This window comes from Myiozetetes cayanensis, unplaced genomic scaffold (genome assembly GCF_022539395.1).
Source record: "Myiozetetes cayanensis isolate MyiCay16 unplaced genomic scaffold, myiCay2020 scf2-11, whole genome shotgun sequence".
Classification (NCBI taxonomy): Eukaryota; Metazoa; Chordata; class Aves; order Passeriformes; family Tyrannidae; genus Myiozetetes; species Myiozetetes cayanensis.
Window position 1 is genome coordinate 113,261,415 of NW_026087411.1, and position 17,831 is coordinate 113,279,245.

General features: G+C 44.3%; 1 protein-coding gene across 9 annotated transcripts in view; it reads left to right on the forward strand.

Annotated features, from left to right (window-relative positions):
- Positions 1-1,367: 1,367 nt before the first annotated feature.
- KIF13B (kinesin family member 13B) overlaps positions 1,368-17,831 on the forward strand; it is a 123,279-nt gene continuing 106,815 nt past the window's right edge. For all 9 annotated transcript variants that reach the window (XR_007628859.1, XR_007628860.1, XM_050314749.1 and 6 more), the window contains exons 1-2: positions 1,368-1,495; positions 12,014-12,107. Coding sequence is in view for 7 of the 9 variants with exons in the window: in XM_050314749.1 (XP_050170706.1) it covers positions 1,441-1,495; positions 12,014-12,107 (149 nt within the window). In the remaining 2 variants the exon portion in view is untranslated. The remainder of the gene's footprint in view (positions 1,496-12,013; positions 12,108-17,831) is intronic.

A 17,831-nucleotide genomic window follows, 5' to 3' on the forward strand; every position in this document is an offset into this window, starting at 1 on the left:
GTTACAATTCTGAATTTGTTTTATTTCCCGGCCTTGCTGGAATCTGGCCTTTCAAAATAACACTGAGAGAATCCTTGTTTTGAACTAAAATAGCAGCTGCAAGGCTTTTCAGCCATGACCATTTAAATGAGGTTTTGGGGTTTTTTTTGCATCTTTGCATTACAGTTTCGTTCTCGGTCTTTGCAACCCGTGGCTGTGGTTGAACTGTTGATCTGTCTGATGGGGATAAATGGTAATATTGTTTATTGTTCAAACTGTCTCAGACTATTCCTGTTGAGCTTTTTTAGTGAGCTGTCTTTGCTGAGTGAATAGCACCAGGCATGTGAATAATAGGCAGGAGTGGCTCTGTGAAACCAGTCCCAGGCATCACCTAAACCCACATCTGTATGTTGGGTTATGGTTTGTGATGGTTCTCTGGGGTCCTCACCACAGGAGGGTCATGGACCTGAAGGAGCAAAACCAGAGGAGGCCACGGAGATGCTCTGAGGGCTGGAACCCCTCTGCTCTGGAGCCAGGCTGGGAGAGCTGGGGGGGTTCACCTGGAGAAGAGAAGGATCCAGGGAGAGCTGAGAGCCCCTTCCAGAGCCTAAAGGGGCTCCAGGAGAGCTGGAGAGGGACTTGGGACAAGGGATGGAGGAGACAGGACAAGGGAGAATGGCTTCTCACTGAAACAGGACAGGGTTAGATGGGATAATGGGAAGAAATCCTTCTCTGTGAGGGCACTGAGGCCCTGGCACAGTTTGCCCAGAGAAGCCATGGTTCCCCCATTCCTGGAAGTGTCCAAGGCCAGGCTGGACAGGGCTTGGAGCAACCTGGGACAGGCGAAGGCGTCCTTGTCCATTGCAAGTGTTGGAACTGGATGACCTTTAATGTCCCTTCCAACCCAAATCATTCTGTGATTCACTGATATTCCAGAACAGTCTGGACATAATCCTGTGCTGTGTGTTTGAGCAGGGAGGTTGGACCAAACGACCCGCTCTTGTACCTTTCCAAACTGACCGATTCTGGGATTCTCTGATCAGACATTGGAAGGGGCTGCCCAGGGAGGTGATGGAGTCCTCACCACTTGAGTTGTTCAAGGAATGACTGGACATGGCATTTAGTGCCACAGCCTAGTTGACAAGCTGGTGATCGGTCACCGGTTGGACTCGACGACCTCAGAGGGCTTTTCCAACCTAACTGATCCTGGGACTCAGCCAGCCTGCTCCCCACCCAGGCGGCGACGGAGGGAAGAACTACACCTCCCAGCGCGCACCGCGGCGGCCCGCTGGGAGCAGGGAGGCGTGGCGCGGCGCGGTGCACGCCGGGAGTTGTAGTCCCGGCGGAATTGGCCCGGCGCGGCACCTCCCCCCCGGCGGCCGCTCCTCCCCGTGGCCGGCTCTCCCTCCGCAGACGGAAGCCGGGCAGGGACGAGGGAGCCGGGAAAGCTGGAGCGGCAGGATGGGGGACTCCAAAGTGAAGGTGGCGGTGCGCGTCCGCCCCATGAACCGGCGAGGTGAGACCCTCCTTCCTCAGCACCCCCCCTCCCCGGTCCCTTCTCCTCGCCGAGATCGCGGCGGGACCAGGGGGTGCCGATCCATAGGGACAGGTGTCCGCAGGGACAGGTGTGCCCGAGGGTGGGTGTATCGGGGCGTGTGCGTGGGTATTTATTTGTTCGTGATAAACAAACGCACCCCTGCGAAGGCGCGGGTGGGTCTGTGAGCGAAGCCGCGCCGCGCTCGCCCCCCTCTCCTGCCGTCCCTTTTCCCTAAATCTTCCTAGTTTTATGTTTGTTTGGTTGGTTTTTCCCTCTCCTTGCCCACTTCACCCCTTCTCCACACCTCCTGCACCTGCTTTACAGCCGGGCTGCGCTCGGTTCCCGCTGGGAAAGCGCTTCCTTCTTCCTGCTTTGGGGTTTTGGGGGAAAAATTCCTCTTTTTCTCTGTTTTGCCCCGTGTTAATCCATCCCGTCGCTCTCCAACCCCTATTCCTGCCCCTCGGCGCTTGAGTGGGACGGGGTTAACCCGATGACAGCGACACGAAGGCAAAAGCAAGCAGGGAAATAGAGAAGAGGAGCGTGAATTGACAAGAGAATATTTTTTGTTGTTGTTGTTGGGTTGTTGGTGGTTTCTTTCCCCCCTCCACGAAACTTGCCTAAGGGTTATGTTAATCAGACCGTGGTCTGGGCAGCTGTTTAAATGTTTATTACTTGTCTTAATTGGAAAAACTTGCTCTGGATGATGAGGAAGTGAGTATGAAAAGGCAGCTTCAGCCGAGGAATGGGAAGGTGAAGAAGGCAAAAATCCAAGAAACACGTAGGGTGGCTTTTTTCCCCCCCAAAACATTCTCACAGGAGTATGCCAATAATTCCTTTTGGGGAAAGGGAAGCCAGCGAAGTCAGTTTAATAGCTGAAGCAAAAAAACAGAAGGAAGGGGAAAACCTTTATCTTCTACATGATCTGAATCAAAGTAACTCTTTAATTCTTTTCAGTGGTTAAATATTGAATACAGAGTTTCCATACCTTGTAAAATGACAGCAGGGGAATGTTCACAGAGTTCACAAGAGCTCTAGAGTCCCACTTCCAGAAAAAAATGTCTTTTTTTGTTGATGTCTTTACAGTCTGGTGGGTTAGGGATGTTCTGACCAAAACCTGCATTTTGTTAAACCTCAAGTATCAGCTCTCAAAACTGAGGAGGGACCCATCCTTGTGGACAATTGCTTGGGGGAAGTGGAGTGACAGTGTGGAAGAGTTGGTGGGAGCTGGGAGAGCAGCTGGAAGGTGGTGCCTAGTTTCAGTGACAGACATGGGCTTTCCTCTTGCTCATGTCCCTTTCCTGACATAGGTCATTTCCTTGGCTGTGCCCCAGACACCTTCTGACTGGTTTACCCCCCGGGATTAGACAGTAATTCCAGTGGGAAGGAACCTCTGGAGGTGTCTGGTCCAATGCATGGCTCAGAGCAGGTCAAATGAGATGAGGTTGCACAGGAGTTGTGAATCCCCAGGGATGACTAATGCACCTCTCCCTCCCGAGTACATCCCACATCTGTTCAGTCCTGAGTTTATCCACGTGTCTCATTCCAGCCAGGGACTCAGTTCTGCAGGAAATATATGTGGGCAAGAAGTAGGGGAAGTAAAGGAATCTGGGAGAAGGGGAGATTGTATCTTGTTATCCGAGTTATTTTGTGGAATCAGAGAATATCCTGGATTGAAAGAGACCCACAAGGACCATTGAAGTCCAACTTCTGGTTCTATTTTATTCTGTCTAAGCTTAAAAACGTTATGGACTAGAGGGGATGGCTGAACCCTGATTGTTAGGAGGCTGATCCAGGAGTGAAGGATGTTTGTGTATCAATCCCTGGTGCTCATCAGAAGGAAGAGGGACCTGAACCCTTCACTCTTGGCACCTTTCTTGGCAGTTTGCAGCTGTTAATCATCCTGTTGCTTGTAAGTGATAGGTAAATCCATTTAAGTCCAGCCTAAAAGATCAGCGCCTTTTTCCCTCTCAAACAAAATGTCCTGGACTTGATATTTTTTTCCTCAGCAGATTGTCACAGTCAGGTCTAAACAACTGATACCCCCCTATAGTATTTCTGATGCTCCTAGAATTTAGAGAAATAAACACTGATATCAAGGCTGCTATTTTTCTTACCCGTTTAATCTTAAATTTAAGAATTTGTGCAACTGACTCTCTGAAGAGTCATCCACTTGTGAGGCTTCTGTGGCTCTGCTTTTTTAACAGGCTTTGAGGCCAGAGACAGCTTTCCTGGAAGCTCTCTCGTACACACTTTGTTCTGAGCAGTATTTGTATGAAGTTCTGGGGCTTTGGACCCGAAGCAAGTATTTGTTTTCTTCAGGATCACGAGTAATGTCCTTTCCTTCCCTCTGCACCGAAGGGCTTAACATTGCAAACCTGTCAGGCTGTGGAAACTTAAGCTTTGAAATATTCTCGGTGTTTACTTGTGGTTGGTGGTGGTGGTTGTCTTTGGTGTTTGAAATATGAATTTCTTAAGGCAAGGGTTTATTAGGTTAATAAAAGTGGTGTGCTTAACTGTTACTCGTTTTTACAGCTCATAAAAGTATAATGGGTTCCCTGCCTGCATGTGGAAGGGATTTCTCTATCAAACAGTGGGTTATTTATAGTACTCACATTTCAGGGTGTTTATACTGAGGGTCCTGCATCATTCTTACGCTCAGTGGTATCTATAAATTAAGTTTATAGCACTCATTTTTAGGGAGGGGAAGCATCTGTAATTGTACTTGGGTTTCCTGAGTTAGTGGTTTTTTGTTTGGTTGGGTTTTTGTTTGTTTTTGTTTTGTGTGTGTGTTTGTTTGTTTGGTTTTTTGGGGTTTTTTTTTTTGCATCTAGGCTTTTTTTTTTTTTTTTTTTTTTGAATCTTGCTTCAAATTAGACCCAATCCTGCAAAGCCTGCATGGAAGCCTTGCTTTGGAAAGCCACTGCTGTGTCAATGTGGTTGCAGCACCACGTCTGAAGTTGGAAGCTCTGCTGGGTATCAACAGAGGCTCCTTCTTTTTCCATCCTTTCTACTTTGCAAACTGGGATCTCGATTAACAGGCTTTTATGAATTAAATAATCCAGCACTGTTTTGTTAGTAGTTAAGACTCTAAGTCTTCTATTTTCTTGGCTCTGTAATTCACAGAAGTATTTCCTAGTGCACTGCTTTATTCAGATGTGGTCTTGATAACAATCAGGAAGTTATTTTGCTGTTTTATTTCAGAGTTGCAGTGGATTTCCTTTTATGAATGTGATGTTTGGCTCCTCTTAGCAGATACTCATTATACTTCAGGCAAATGCTGTGCAAACCATACCACGAAGCAAAGCAAATGGCAGTTGGAGGCTTTTTAATTAAGATTTTTCTTACTGAACACTTCGTTTTAAGGTGATGTTGGGGTACAGGCATCACATAAGTATGTTTAAGTCCTTGGGTTTCCTTGTGCCTTTGAATCAATTCAGTGTATTGTTAATTAGTGCTGGTATTTAAAAAAAAATGCAATTTACACTCAAAGATATGGCTGATGACACCTTAAGCCAGTCCAAGCTGCTGTTGTGCTGCTACATCTCACTTGGGTTAATATTTTTCTGGTTTTTTTTTTTAAAAAAAAAAGGCAGGAAAGGAACTGTCTGTATCCTGACAAGATTAAACTGTTCTAGGATTGTAGTGTAAGACCTACAGCTCCAGTTTAAACATCTGGACTGCATGTAAATATGCATTCAGGTATCTATTATGTTAGTATGTGTATTTATCCAGAGTAGTTTCTGTGTTCAGACAGGGGTTTTCCCATTCTTTGGTGATCAAGGTCCTTTTTTCCAGTGCTTGTAAGGAAGGAATTTGCTTCTCTATCTGCACAAGCTTCTGACCACGGTGTCAGGTGGTAATTTTATGTCCTCCCACTCTTTGGGGGAGGTTGCATTTCCAGCCACTTGAAATGTTTTTGGGGTTTGAGGTGAGGAGGTGGGGGTTGTTCCTGTGCTTTTGTTTGTTTGGAGATGACAACAGAAACGATTTATCTATAAATTGGAGTTTGTGCAAGCCGGCTTACAAGATTAATTATGGTATTAGAGTGAGTGGAACGGCACCTGTTGTAACCTGATGGCAACATGGAAACCACAAGACTTTTCTTCACCATTATCCTTCTCACACATGAGTGCCTAGAGTTTGGAATATTTCCTGGCGATTGCTGATAACCTATAAAAGTGTTTGCGGTATGAGCAGGATTAACCTCGAGATAGGGTGCCAAAAGGGTGAAGGATGCAGAGTTAATGTTTCATCTTGTCTTACTCAGCGAGGCAATTGTATTTTAAGAACTCCTAAGGTGCTCACAAGCTTCCTCCCCGCAGCCAGAGACTCCCAGGCAGCCCAAGGTGGAAGCCACAAAGGCAAACAATTGTAGTGCTAATTACACCTGAAGTGCAGGATGAGATTACCTGGCTGCTCTGGTTTCAGGGCAGCTTGCTCCTCCTCAAGTCAACAGAAAGATCAGAGGGACAGGCTTTGAATAGTTCTGCCTTGGCTTTCGGGTTTGCATTTCATCCCTGTCAACTCCAAAGCCCCGAAACGAAGCAGGAACCTGGAGCTGAGTGTTGAACTTCCTCGGGATTCACCGGGCTGAGTTATTCACTCAGTCCCCACGAGCTGAGAGAGCTGACTGTGAGTAAGGTTCATGTAAAGATACACCGAGGGCCTTTACTAAAGCTGTTAGGGAAGCATTTTTTTTTTTCTTGCAGAAAATGAAACAGCAGAGGACAGAACTTATTTTTTTTTTAGCGTTCGGACAACGTAGCGTTAACGTGCGAGGGCAGCTTGATTTCACGTGCTCATGGAGCTTGAGTTGACTTCCACCTCATCGACAAGCATTGTGTGGCCTTCCAGATGCTCTCATGCATATTTAATGAGCTTTAATTGCTGCAGACTGAAATTTTCAGGACTTATATTTGTGCACTTTTCACGCAGCAGAGAAGCTTGAAAGGTGCCTGCGTAGGGGAGACATAAGGGACAAGTCAAGTTGCTGTATTTTTGTCAGAATTTAACATTATGTCTTATAATTAATGCCCTAAAAGTGATGTTGCACTGTTTTTTCCATATAATCTCTTAGCATTGTCATGTAGATCTGAGTTATTTTGACACTCACTCATATAGTCAGTTTTTCATTTATTTGTGTTGGCTCCTACATAGCGAAGGGCAAAGAGAAAAGTCACTCTTAGGAAACAAAAATTGGCAGGGAATCTTGAGGACTTGTTGTCTTTGAACTTGCTTTCACGTGTCTTTTTCAAACAAAAACAAAGCAAAAAACCCCAAACCCAAACAAAAAAAAAAACACAACAACTTCACTTTTTTTTTTTAGTTGGCATTTATTTAATTTGTGTGATAAACAAACTTTTAAATATTTTTAGATAACTATTTAAACATCTCAGTGTTATTGCCATTTGCTTTTGGAGACCAAGAACCAAAAACCAACTATAATTTCTTATTCCGTGCCACTTGAAGGCTCAGGCCACAACATTCCAGTTCTAACCTTCAAGGGAATGTTAATCTCCTGAAAATCTACTGGCAATTTAAAATATAAAATTTCTATGGTCTGTCTTTACAGGAGATTATTCTGAGCTTTTGTATCCGGGGCCAATTTTGGCTTATGAGCTTAGTATATGCACTTTAAACCTTTCACATTTTATTTTTTATACTTCAGTTGGCTTCTCTAGCTTTTATGAAGCTCATCAAGAGAGGTTGTGCTGGTTCCCAGTGACTCCACAGAGCTGGATGTCCATCTCCAAGGGACCAGGAGGAATCTGTCACAACTTTTATTCGACTTGTGTTGTAACACTGGGTTCAGATCAAATGATATTTGGAAGGGCTGAAAAACTGTCAACCTGCATAAACCAGTGTGTTAAACTGAGATCTAATGGGAAAATTCATATGGCAATAAAAGCTCTTGATTAAATGGGAAGTGCATTCCCTGAATTCATGGAATCCCTGAATGGTTTGAGTGGGAAGGGACCTTAAAGCTCATCCTGTTCTAAACCCCCTGCCATGGGCAGGGACACCTCCCACTAGCCCAGGTTGCTCCAAGCCCCATCCAACCTGGCCTTGGAAACTTCTGGGGATTCAAGGGCAGCCACAGCTTCTCTGGGCAACCTGTGCCAGGGCCTCCCCACCCTCCCAGCCAACAATTCCTTCCCAATATCCCATCTGTCCCTGCCCTCTGGCAGTGGGAATCCACTTCCCCTTGTCCTGTCCCTTCAGACCCTTGTCCAAAGTCCCTCTCCAGCTCTCCTGGAGCCCCTTTAGGTACTGGAAGGCTGCCATCATCATATAAAATGTGAAAAAATGGGTATATAAAGAGGAAAACATGGAAGGTCACATGAAGTTGTAACAGACTTTTCATCTTTCCTAGCTGTGGTACTAAAAAGCCTTTAGTTCCAACCCCCAGTTTAAACCATTGCAGACTGACTTATTTACTGTGTCATCTTTCATTTTAAGATTGTTTCATGCTGCCCTGTAAAAGCTGTCTGTTAGGATCATTTTGTTTGGTTCTGAAATACAGTAACCTTAAAATGGGATGGGTTTTTAGAATAGTGGCTGAAAAATGTGGCATTTCAGGTTGTTTTTTTTGTGATGCAGCTGAGTTTGATCTGTGCCTTACTGGAGTGAGTTGGGTATAAGATTATCCAACCTGTGCAGCTCGTTTGTGAAAACAGTTCCCTACTCTGATCCATAAGCAAAGGTGGAGATTTCCCAGAGGTGAAAACATCTGACATTCTCCAAAATCCTCCTCTCCCCTTCCCCCAGGATTCACATCCACTCCTTGTCCCTGCCCCAAACCTGCTCGGTACATTTTAAAGTTGCACCTTTGCTGGTGTTTCCTAACCCCTGTTGTGGAAAATCTGCTGGGGTGAGTTTATGATTACCAACCTCGTGACTGCTATTACAGAGGGAATGTAAACTCCTACCTGTTGTGGGAATGGACCAGTGCCTGCTGAATCCATTCCATGTGGTGTTAGGCTGCTCCTGGCTTTGCTTTTCCAGCTCTCTCTTGCTTTTACGGGCTTTTCCACCCTGTTTGAAACACACACGAATTTCTTAGGCCAGTGGAAAAGCCCAGAGTCATATGGGTAGAGTGAATTATTTTTACAACACCCATAAGGCTTTTATCCAAAGGCATAGTAGTAAATTTGGATTTACACAAGAGTGGTTTCAGCTGAAATCTACATTGCCTGAATCCCAGTTTTCATCATCCTAGAAAAAGTCTTATGAGGAGTTGAAAAATCAAGAGAAAGGAGAGTGGCTTCCTTCAACCCCCACCTTCCAGTTTTACAAGTGAAATAAAAACTCATCCAAGAGACTCTGTGTGAGTAGCTGGGACACACAGGACTTAACAATTATTCCTGCACTCAGCCCAGCTTTGCTTAACAGTTCCCGGGCTGTGAAATGTAAATGATACGTGTTTTCCCTTTTATTATGGATGTCACAGCTCTCTTTCTCCAAAGCTGTGAAAGAGAGACTTTCATTCCCGGCAATAAATGTTGCTTGATGTTGAGAGTTTGAGTTTGCATTCTTCAAAGAGCAATTAGCTGATTAGTTGCTTGATTTGCTGAAGCAAATGAGGAGTTGATTGTGTTTGCTCAGTAATGACTGAAGGTAGAAGCAGGTTAGCAATAATAATAGGGGAGATTTTGTTTGAGAGGCAGGATTTGGGATAGATCTCCAAAGTTTGACAGTGAGCCACTTCTGTCATCTTTTAACTTTTCCTAAATTTTGTGCTGTCTGAAAAAACAACACCTGTATTATAGTTGGAAAAAAATAATAATACCAAGCTTCAACCCTTACTACAGGATGAATTGACTGGGGTTTTTGGATGTGCATGGTTATCATCTTATCTTGGTGCATCCCAATTTTCCTTGTTGTTCAGGAGCAGCAGGTACACAGCTTACCTGGGAGACACTGAAACTAGTAAAAGTAAGGGTGGAGTCCTCGTGTGATCATATCCAAAAGAGCAGGCAGATAATTAGACTGTAAGGCCAACCTGCTTAAGTGATATTAAAAACTTAACGAGGTGGAAATTATGATGATATAAGTTTCAGCAGTGGCTAATGCAAGATTCACCTCTCAGTGTACTGGAAGCATTAAAGAAATCAGAAAGCTGTCAAAGAACGTGGTTTGCAACAGAGCCAGAATCTGTAGAAAGTGTCTGATGTGCTATTATACCAGGATTTAAAGTGTTTCCTCAGCTAAAAGGAGAAGTTGCCATGTGAGCCTTTGGCCAGGGTAACTGGGATAAGCAGCCTTAAGGCTGTCTGGATACACGACCCAGCTTAGAGGCTCAATATAACTGTTTCTTAGGGGTTTATTTCATGTGACACCATGAACTGATGGGGCAGTTCAACTCTGCTGGGACAAGGTCTCTTCCCTCTGTCCAGGTCTACCCACTGTTTGCGTGGCCTTTGTCCTTCTGAGCTGTCCCTGGGCTGATGGAGCTTTCCACGGGGTCTGAACACATCCATTTTCACGTTGGGCAGTTTTCTGCTGTTGAAGTGACTTGCAGAGGAGTCTGCTGAGCAACAGGCACAGGAAGGAAGGACCGAGACCTCTGTGTTTGGCAATAGCTGTTGGTTTGGCTCACCCCATCTTCCCAAACAGTGCTGGCCCCTGTCTGTCACACCAAGGTGAGGGATTTGAACGTTCCCTGTGCAATGGTGACGATCAGACAAGGTGTGTTGCACAAGAGAAATTGGCTTTGAATCTTACCTCTTTTTCCTGTGGGGACATTTGACTTGAAGGAAGTCTCATATCCTGCCTGTGTGCTTCCTTAAGGGTGTTTCACACAGAATACTGGTAAGTAAGGCCATGAGTTCACTGGGCAGTCGTGGGTGCAAAACCTGCCACGGGCACCTCAAGAGATGGATTAAAAAGGTGACAGAGACCATGCTGCTCACAGGCAGCGTGTGCAGACCTTATGCTTTGCATGAGGCAGGTAAAAGCCTTCCTCAGTAGCTGGGAAAAGCAGGTCAGTGCAACACAGAATGTTAATCACTAACCAGCCAGACCGAGATAAAGTGCCTTGTCGGATATGGGACGTACGAGGAGTATGGTTTCATCTAAGCAAGCATGCATTGCATATTAATGATGGGTAAATTGGCTTTCAGGGTGTGGAGGGAAATTAAAATAAACACTGGCTTCTGCAACTTGCCTGGCTCTTCCTTCTGCAAAAGCACAGTGTAATAACAGAGGAGCAGTTTTGCTCTGAAGGATTTCAGTTCCATGTGACTGCCTGCTATGAGCAGTAATCTCGAGCTTCGGCTTTCTTTGTTGAGCGTCAAGCAGCAAAAGAGGCTGTAACCTTTCTTTCAAAAAATGCCCATGGAAGAAACTCCCTCTTACTGTGCTATTTAGCTGGAGCACAAAGGTGCTGTGCAATAACTGAGATCTGCAGTCTTTGCCTGGGAGATTTTCAGCCTGAGTTTATAAGGTGCTTTAAGGTGAAAGAGCAAGTACAGGTGACACAGAGGAGGAAAGAGCAGAGATGAAGGAGGATGAGGATTATAATTAACGTGATTAGACACGAGCTCATTTTGGTGATTCAGCTGAGGTGTTGAACCCTGTGTGGAGGTTGTTCAGCGTAGCCCCTCGTCATCCTGGCGGGGTGTGAGCAGCGTCATCGTGCGTTCGTTGCGATCAGCACTTGGATGCACTTTCCAGGCTCTGTGTCATAAGGCTGGACTGTTTGGTGCCCAGGCCCTCTGTCCTGGGTGTCTGTAGGCAAGTGGTGCGTGCTTTATTTCGTATCTAACTGCATTTGTCACTGGGTGGATACCTTGGACTGTTGTCAGTGTTATCTGAACCTTTTATTTTGCTTTCCCCGCCTCTGCGCCTGAGAATTCTCGTGCCCTCCAAATATCCTTATTACTCATCGCCCATATCCCGCTGCTGAGCGTCCCTTGGAAAAGCTGGGCTTTCCAGCTGACTGGCAGCCTGGGGGTGGGGGGGGGGAGGGGAAGGGAAGGACAAGCCCTTTTTTTCTACATGCTCGCACCTAAATTATTTTTGATGGGACTTGAATTTCTCGGAGCAGGTGCCCCAGGACTGACAGCTGGCACCACACGCCGCGGTATCACAACAGCGGCCGGGGAAAATGTGCTGCAGATGGCAGGGGCAGCTTTCCCCTGCGAGCTGGGAGGCATTGAGGGAGCAATAAGAAGAGCTGTCAAAGTGGTACCGTGCCTAAATGGTTCTTTTCCCCCCAGAAGAAATTTCATACCGCCCTTGTGTATGCTGATTGTCCTTCAGTGAAACCTAAGTGCTCTTTCTTGTTTTGAAAAGAGTGCTTGCTTTAAAGCTGGACAGGATCCATCCCATCAGAATATCCCTAGAAGTGGAATTTGGCAATAGTCCTGTTTCTATTCTCTAGCTGATGGGTGGCTGTCAGACTGCATGAATAAATTTGGTGTCTGGAGGAAGTAATGGTGTATATAATCCCAGTGCTTTAGGAGCAGCACTTGACACTCTCTCATTTCTTTATAGAGCTTGATCTGCATACAAAATGTGTGGTGGATGTGGATGCAAACAAGGTTATTCTTCATCCTGTAAACACCAACCTTTCAAAAGGAGATGCCAGGTAAGATTTTTCAAATTAGGAAGGTCAGGTTTTGTAAATTAAATGTGAGCCTGACAATTAGGAAATGTAGGCCTTGATAGAAAGCTTTCAGTTTAAAAAATAATATATATTCTTTCTGCAGCGTAATTGCCATCATCCATAAAATAAGGCTGATTTTGCCACGCTGGGAAGTTGCTTTGAAAACCTCGTGCTTTCTGCATTTGCTGCCTGCTCTCAACAATGTGTTAGTGGCTAATGGGTCCATGAACTATTTCACTTTTTCTCCTCATAATGCTGTTATGAAAAACAGGAGAAATTTAAATCTGCAAAATAATTTGAGCAGGGCCCAGTTTGCCATTTTGGGATGAAATTAATTTTCACAGTTATTTTCTTGTAATGGGTCACGGTGTAAGAAGGGGAATGGGAACACGCTGGAGAGGTTTAGCTCCAGGAGTTTCTTGACAGTGGGGCATTCCATGCATCAAAAATCCTTGGAAAAGTGATTAAGGGTAGGGACCAGTCTGTGTCAGAACAAATCCGTTAAACTGCTGTGAAACTGAAAAGTCATGTAATAATTGATAGAGTTAAGGTTGTGACTATTTAATTTATTGCTTGATGCAAGGGGAGGAAATGAAAAAATGTGTGCGTGAAACAAAATAACAGGGGTGCAGGAAAAGGCAAAACCTGTTACTGGACATCTACAATCATCTGTTTTCCGGGGAAAAAAAGGAAGAGGTAAGGGTAAAAGTGAAAAAAACAAAACAAAAACCAAACAGTTAAACGCAAGAAGAGCTTTGTTTAAATTTTCATGTGAAGCTGAACTGTATATCAGTGGTCAGTAGAAGTATTCATTAACTGATCTCTGGTAATTTAAGGTTCTCAAACCCAAGTGGTAGTAAATGGAAAAGCAAAGAGATCATCAGGTGAAATATTTACTTTCTATTGTCATTAACCGAGAGAGATTTATTACAGGCAGTGGGACTGGAGCTTTAATAAGTGACTTAAAATCAAACAGACTGTGTGTGTGGGGGGGTGTTTTTGTTTGTATCAGTGTCCACCTCCTCCAGAAACACGTGTATTGTTCAGCTGCCAAAAACCTGCGTTGATTTGAGCCTTTAAAACAGCTAAAAATGGCAGGAAATTGAGATTCTCAGAAGCTGAGTCGGCCACAGCTGGATTAAAAATGTTACTCATAGTTTCTCTAAGACATTGGCAACCAGTCAAGTGCATGGTTTATGCTCCCCTGATATGTGTTTTAAAATCGTTCATAGAGCAAACACATCATGCAAATCATGCCCCTTGGCAAGGGAGGGATGGGTTGGCAGTGGCAGTTGAGGTCCCAGACAAGGTGGTGAGCTCAGTGTGAGAATCCAGCCTGGGAGAGCAAAGAATACTTCATTTGCATCCTCACAAATAGCCATTGCTAATCTAGGCAGGAAGCATAGTAAATTTATATGGGGTGATTTAACAGGAGAGGGGAAACGTGGGGGCCCGTGAACTGCACTAAAGGTTTGCCTGCAAACACTGAGACAACGTTATCTCAAAAATATAATCTCAGAAACACAGTTGGGTTGGGAGCAGGGTCCTATCCAGCATGTCATGCCCTTGGGAGGCTGCTGCTGAATTGTCTTGGCTTCTGCAGCTCCATCAGAGGAGTCTTCTAAATATCAGCTCATTCAGTTATTCTAATTCACCCTCAGGTTCTGCTTCCGTTTCCAAACCCATCGACTGCTTTTCCTCGTGTTGCAAAATCATTCCTTCTGATTTCAGGCTTTTCGAGTGTCTAAAGTGAGCTGGAGGAATTCTGGCAAACCCAGAGTGCTCTTCACGGGGAAAAGAAAAGTAAATAACATTGTAAATACACTTTTTAGGTGCTCACAAAGCAGGGCAAGTTTGAAAACCTTAAGAGCTTTCCTGTGTTTCTCATTAAGATGCCAAAGTCAATTTGGGAACTGGGAAAAGAATTTTAGAAACAGAACTCTGTGCTGTCACATCCCCACTTGTCATGACTCAGCCGTGCTCTGGCAGGGAGTGACATTTGGAAAAACAAACCATGACTTTTGGAAATACGCATTTCTCCCCCCCACCACTCCCATCCTTTCTGGGAGAAACCAAGTCTGGGAGATGGGTGGGTGTAAATAAAACCCCCAGCTTGGGATGTTTGGGGCCTGACTGTTGGAGGTAGCAAATTCTGTCAGTATAATTACCGCTGAAATGTTTTCAGGTCTTCAGAAAAAAGTGTCTCCACTCTTTCAGATGTGACGTTAAAAATTAAGGAATGGTTTGAAAATCCAGGTGATAACTGATGGGCCTCATTTTCTCTGCGAACTGAATGTGTTATTTACACATTTCTCTGGAGACTTGAGGGTTAATAAGTACATGTAAAGGCTTACTCTTAAAAAAGAAGTCCTTTTTCATGTGGCTTCAAGAATCTGGCCTTCTCCTGTTATTCCTTAACCAAGAAATGACCTTTCCTGAGCTAGAGCAAGGCAGCAGTGATTTTACTGAGCAATCCTCGATGGGGTTGTGCAGGTTTCAGTAACCTGATCACTTAGAAAAGATCAATTTTTAAATCAATGTATGACCTCCAGGCTTTGCTACTATCCTTGACCTATTGTGGGGGGGTGGGTTTGGTTGAGTTGTGTGAAAATTAAAATTACACAGCGTGGAAACGGTCAGGCTTTTCTTTAGCTGCTTTCAGGACTTTATTTGTGACAGAGCTTCGAGTTTTGACACAATTTTCCCCAGACGACCTCTGTAAACCAAAAATCTCCCTTCTTGAGGATGTGTGAACCTCCAGGATGGATAATAATCCTTGGCATGACTTGTCCACTCTTTTGTTTGCCCTTGCTGAGCTGTCTGTTCTCTGTTGCAAAGGTCAGGGCTGAAGTTCCTTTATCAGCTCGAGGGGTTTGCTCTGTGCTGCAAAGATTACTCACAGCATTATTACTCGGTGGCTGGGGCTTGGGAGAGGGTGTGAACTCGTTTTGATTGAAGGGAATAGATAAGTCCTGGGCAACAAATGGAATGTTTATAGGAATTAATTTTGGGGGAAATCTCCAAACAGACTCTAATTACTCCAGGCTCCTTTACAGCCATGTGGGTTTTTTTTTTAACTATCAATTTGCTTGTGCTGTAATTTTATATTTCCCAAACAAAACCTCATAAAAAGACTCGATTTTTAATTTTTTTTTTGTCAGGTCAGACAAAGGAGTTTTATTATATCTTGCAGGCATAACTGTAATTGGTGTGTGACTGATATGAGCTCAAGAGATCAGTTGTGTACTAGTCTGGCACAGGCCTATGAATCAGCCTTGATATTTCTAAAGCAAAGCATTCATTTAAATCTGCCCAACAAACCACCTCTGAGCCTTTTTATTAAGAGAAAATGCTTAAAAATGAAACAAGGGCTGACTTCACTGTACTTTTGTTGCCCTTGGAGGTTTCTAGCTGCTTTCCCTCTTGTTTTGCAGAACAGAGATTCCAAAGACGGGCACAGGGTAAAAACTCTTCCAAGGAGTGAGTGCTGCTAAATGAAGCTGACAAGTGTGTTAAACCAGGCTGGGTTTTTCCTTTTCAGCTATTGTAATGTCTTTAGAATTACTGCTTTGTAGTGGGTAATTCAGTAAATGAGGATATTTTTAAAGATTTGCTTTTAAGGTATCTGTTTCTGGATTTAAATCAGTTTGCTTTTGTAGCCCCCACACAGACAACGTTTTTTGGTGGTGGAGATGTGATGTTTAAACTCAGTTTGGTTGTTTTTAAGGAGTTCTGGGTTAGACTTGAGGATTTTTGTAGCCTTGCAGCAGCTGAGCTTGATGATTCCTGCTTTGAGGAGGAACTGGATGAAACCCAAGTATATTTTACTTATAAAGGAATATTTTTCTGAGATTCTTCTGCCACTCCAATTCCCATTTTCTTTCCGAGGCAAATGGCAGCCCTGAAGAAGGTTGTGGGGAGATGGGGCTTGGAGCAACCTGGGATAGTGGAAGGTGGTCCCTGTCATTCCAACCTCATGGCAGGGGGTTGGAATGGGATGAGCTTTAAGGACCCTTCCCACCCAAAAACTTTCATTCTAGGATTCAAGCAGATAATAAATTGCTGATTTCAGGTGAGTGCTGGAATTCAGGCAGCGCTTGGGCTGAAATGAACAGCCCAGTGTGTTAAAACTTTCCATAGCTTGTCTTTGGATTGAAGCTTTTTCCTCTTACAAAGAACCTTTTTAATCCTTTTAAAGAAGAAATGAAGATTAGCAACAATTCTGGCCAGGATTTAGGCATTGAAAAAATTCTGCCAGAAAACAATCTCAAGGACTAAGCAACGTTAGTTCACTCCTTTTGAAGGGTTAAATGTGGTGACAAACACGTGGAATTTTAAATCTAAAAACCAAACAGAGTGGGGTGTCCTTGCAAGCCCACACAAGCTCCCCTGCTCCCCTCTAGCCAGGAATCTTGGGATGTGGAGGCAGGAGCATGTGGAGAGGCGGGATAAGCTCCTGCTTGGCACAGCCTGGGCAGTTACACAAGGTTGGGGCTGCACAGAGCAAGGTGAAGCCGCTTTTCACCTGCCTGGGATGTGTGGGAGACTCCTTAATGTGACTCAAGGACTTCCCTTAAAGCTGCCTAAAAGCTGAAAATAAGTCCTGACTTAGCAGGTCTTGCTGTGGGGGGGAGTGTTGCAGACCTTGTGCTCCCTTGATAAGAGTGGAAAATGCTAATTTTAGTGTGGAAAGTGACTGAATAATGAGGTGGTAAAACATGCACGTAAATTGATTTCTTTTGCCCAAAATTATGAATAGGCGGGAGTGTGTTGGTTGGGGAAAGTGTATATTAAGTGAAAAAATTGCATTAATTATAAATAAAAAATATCTCTTTGTGACTTGACAAAGCGTCTATATCACATATTTTAGTGAAGTGTACAAGTAATATGTATGGAATGGCAGGCAAAAATCCCAGTTAAAGGAAGGTTTGGCAAAAGTTGAAAACATCATAATCCTGTTTATCTGTGTTATAGTGTCTTACAGTTTTTGCACAATGAATCAGTTCTTCTATCTTCCAAAGCAGCATGCAGGGAGTCAAGGTGCCCAGAGAGGAAATGCTGACATCATATAGGAGTTATTTTATATGTAGGTAGATATGAACTGGAGAAGCTGATTGGTGGGAGTAACCAGGAAGATTTTGACTTTTAAAATATGGAACAGGAGCATGCAGGAGTGCACACTTCAGTTCTACCCCAGGAAAGAATGTGCATCATCAAAAAATGAGGCAAATCTACGAAGGCAGCGCTATATATGGAATTAATCTGCTGAAATCCACGCCCCAAGAAAACAGCAAGAGGCAATTACTGGTGTATATACTCATGGAAAAATGCCCACATTTCCTTGAAAATGCCCCAGGATCCTGCCTGATGTTAGGCAAGAACCACTTGGAGAGCTGCCTCATCTTCAGCCGTGCTTTCTGTGCTTGTCCCCAGCTGCTCGTGCACTTTACTGAGAAGTATCAGCTGTTGGACTCAGCCAGAAATCGAATATTGAGCTCGGTGAACCATTTGCAGGCTGTGGTACAGTTGCTGTTTGACAGCAAAGCAATTTAAAGGAAGAAATATTGTTGTCTTTTGAAGTTGGGTGAAAACTGATTGCAGTGCACGTGCCTTTGCTTCTTCTCCGTATCTTTCCTGGCATTGTGTTAATTCCTGCTGTGTTGGGCTGGTTGGGATGGGAACAGTTCAGATTAGGATGTGTGGAGA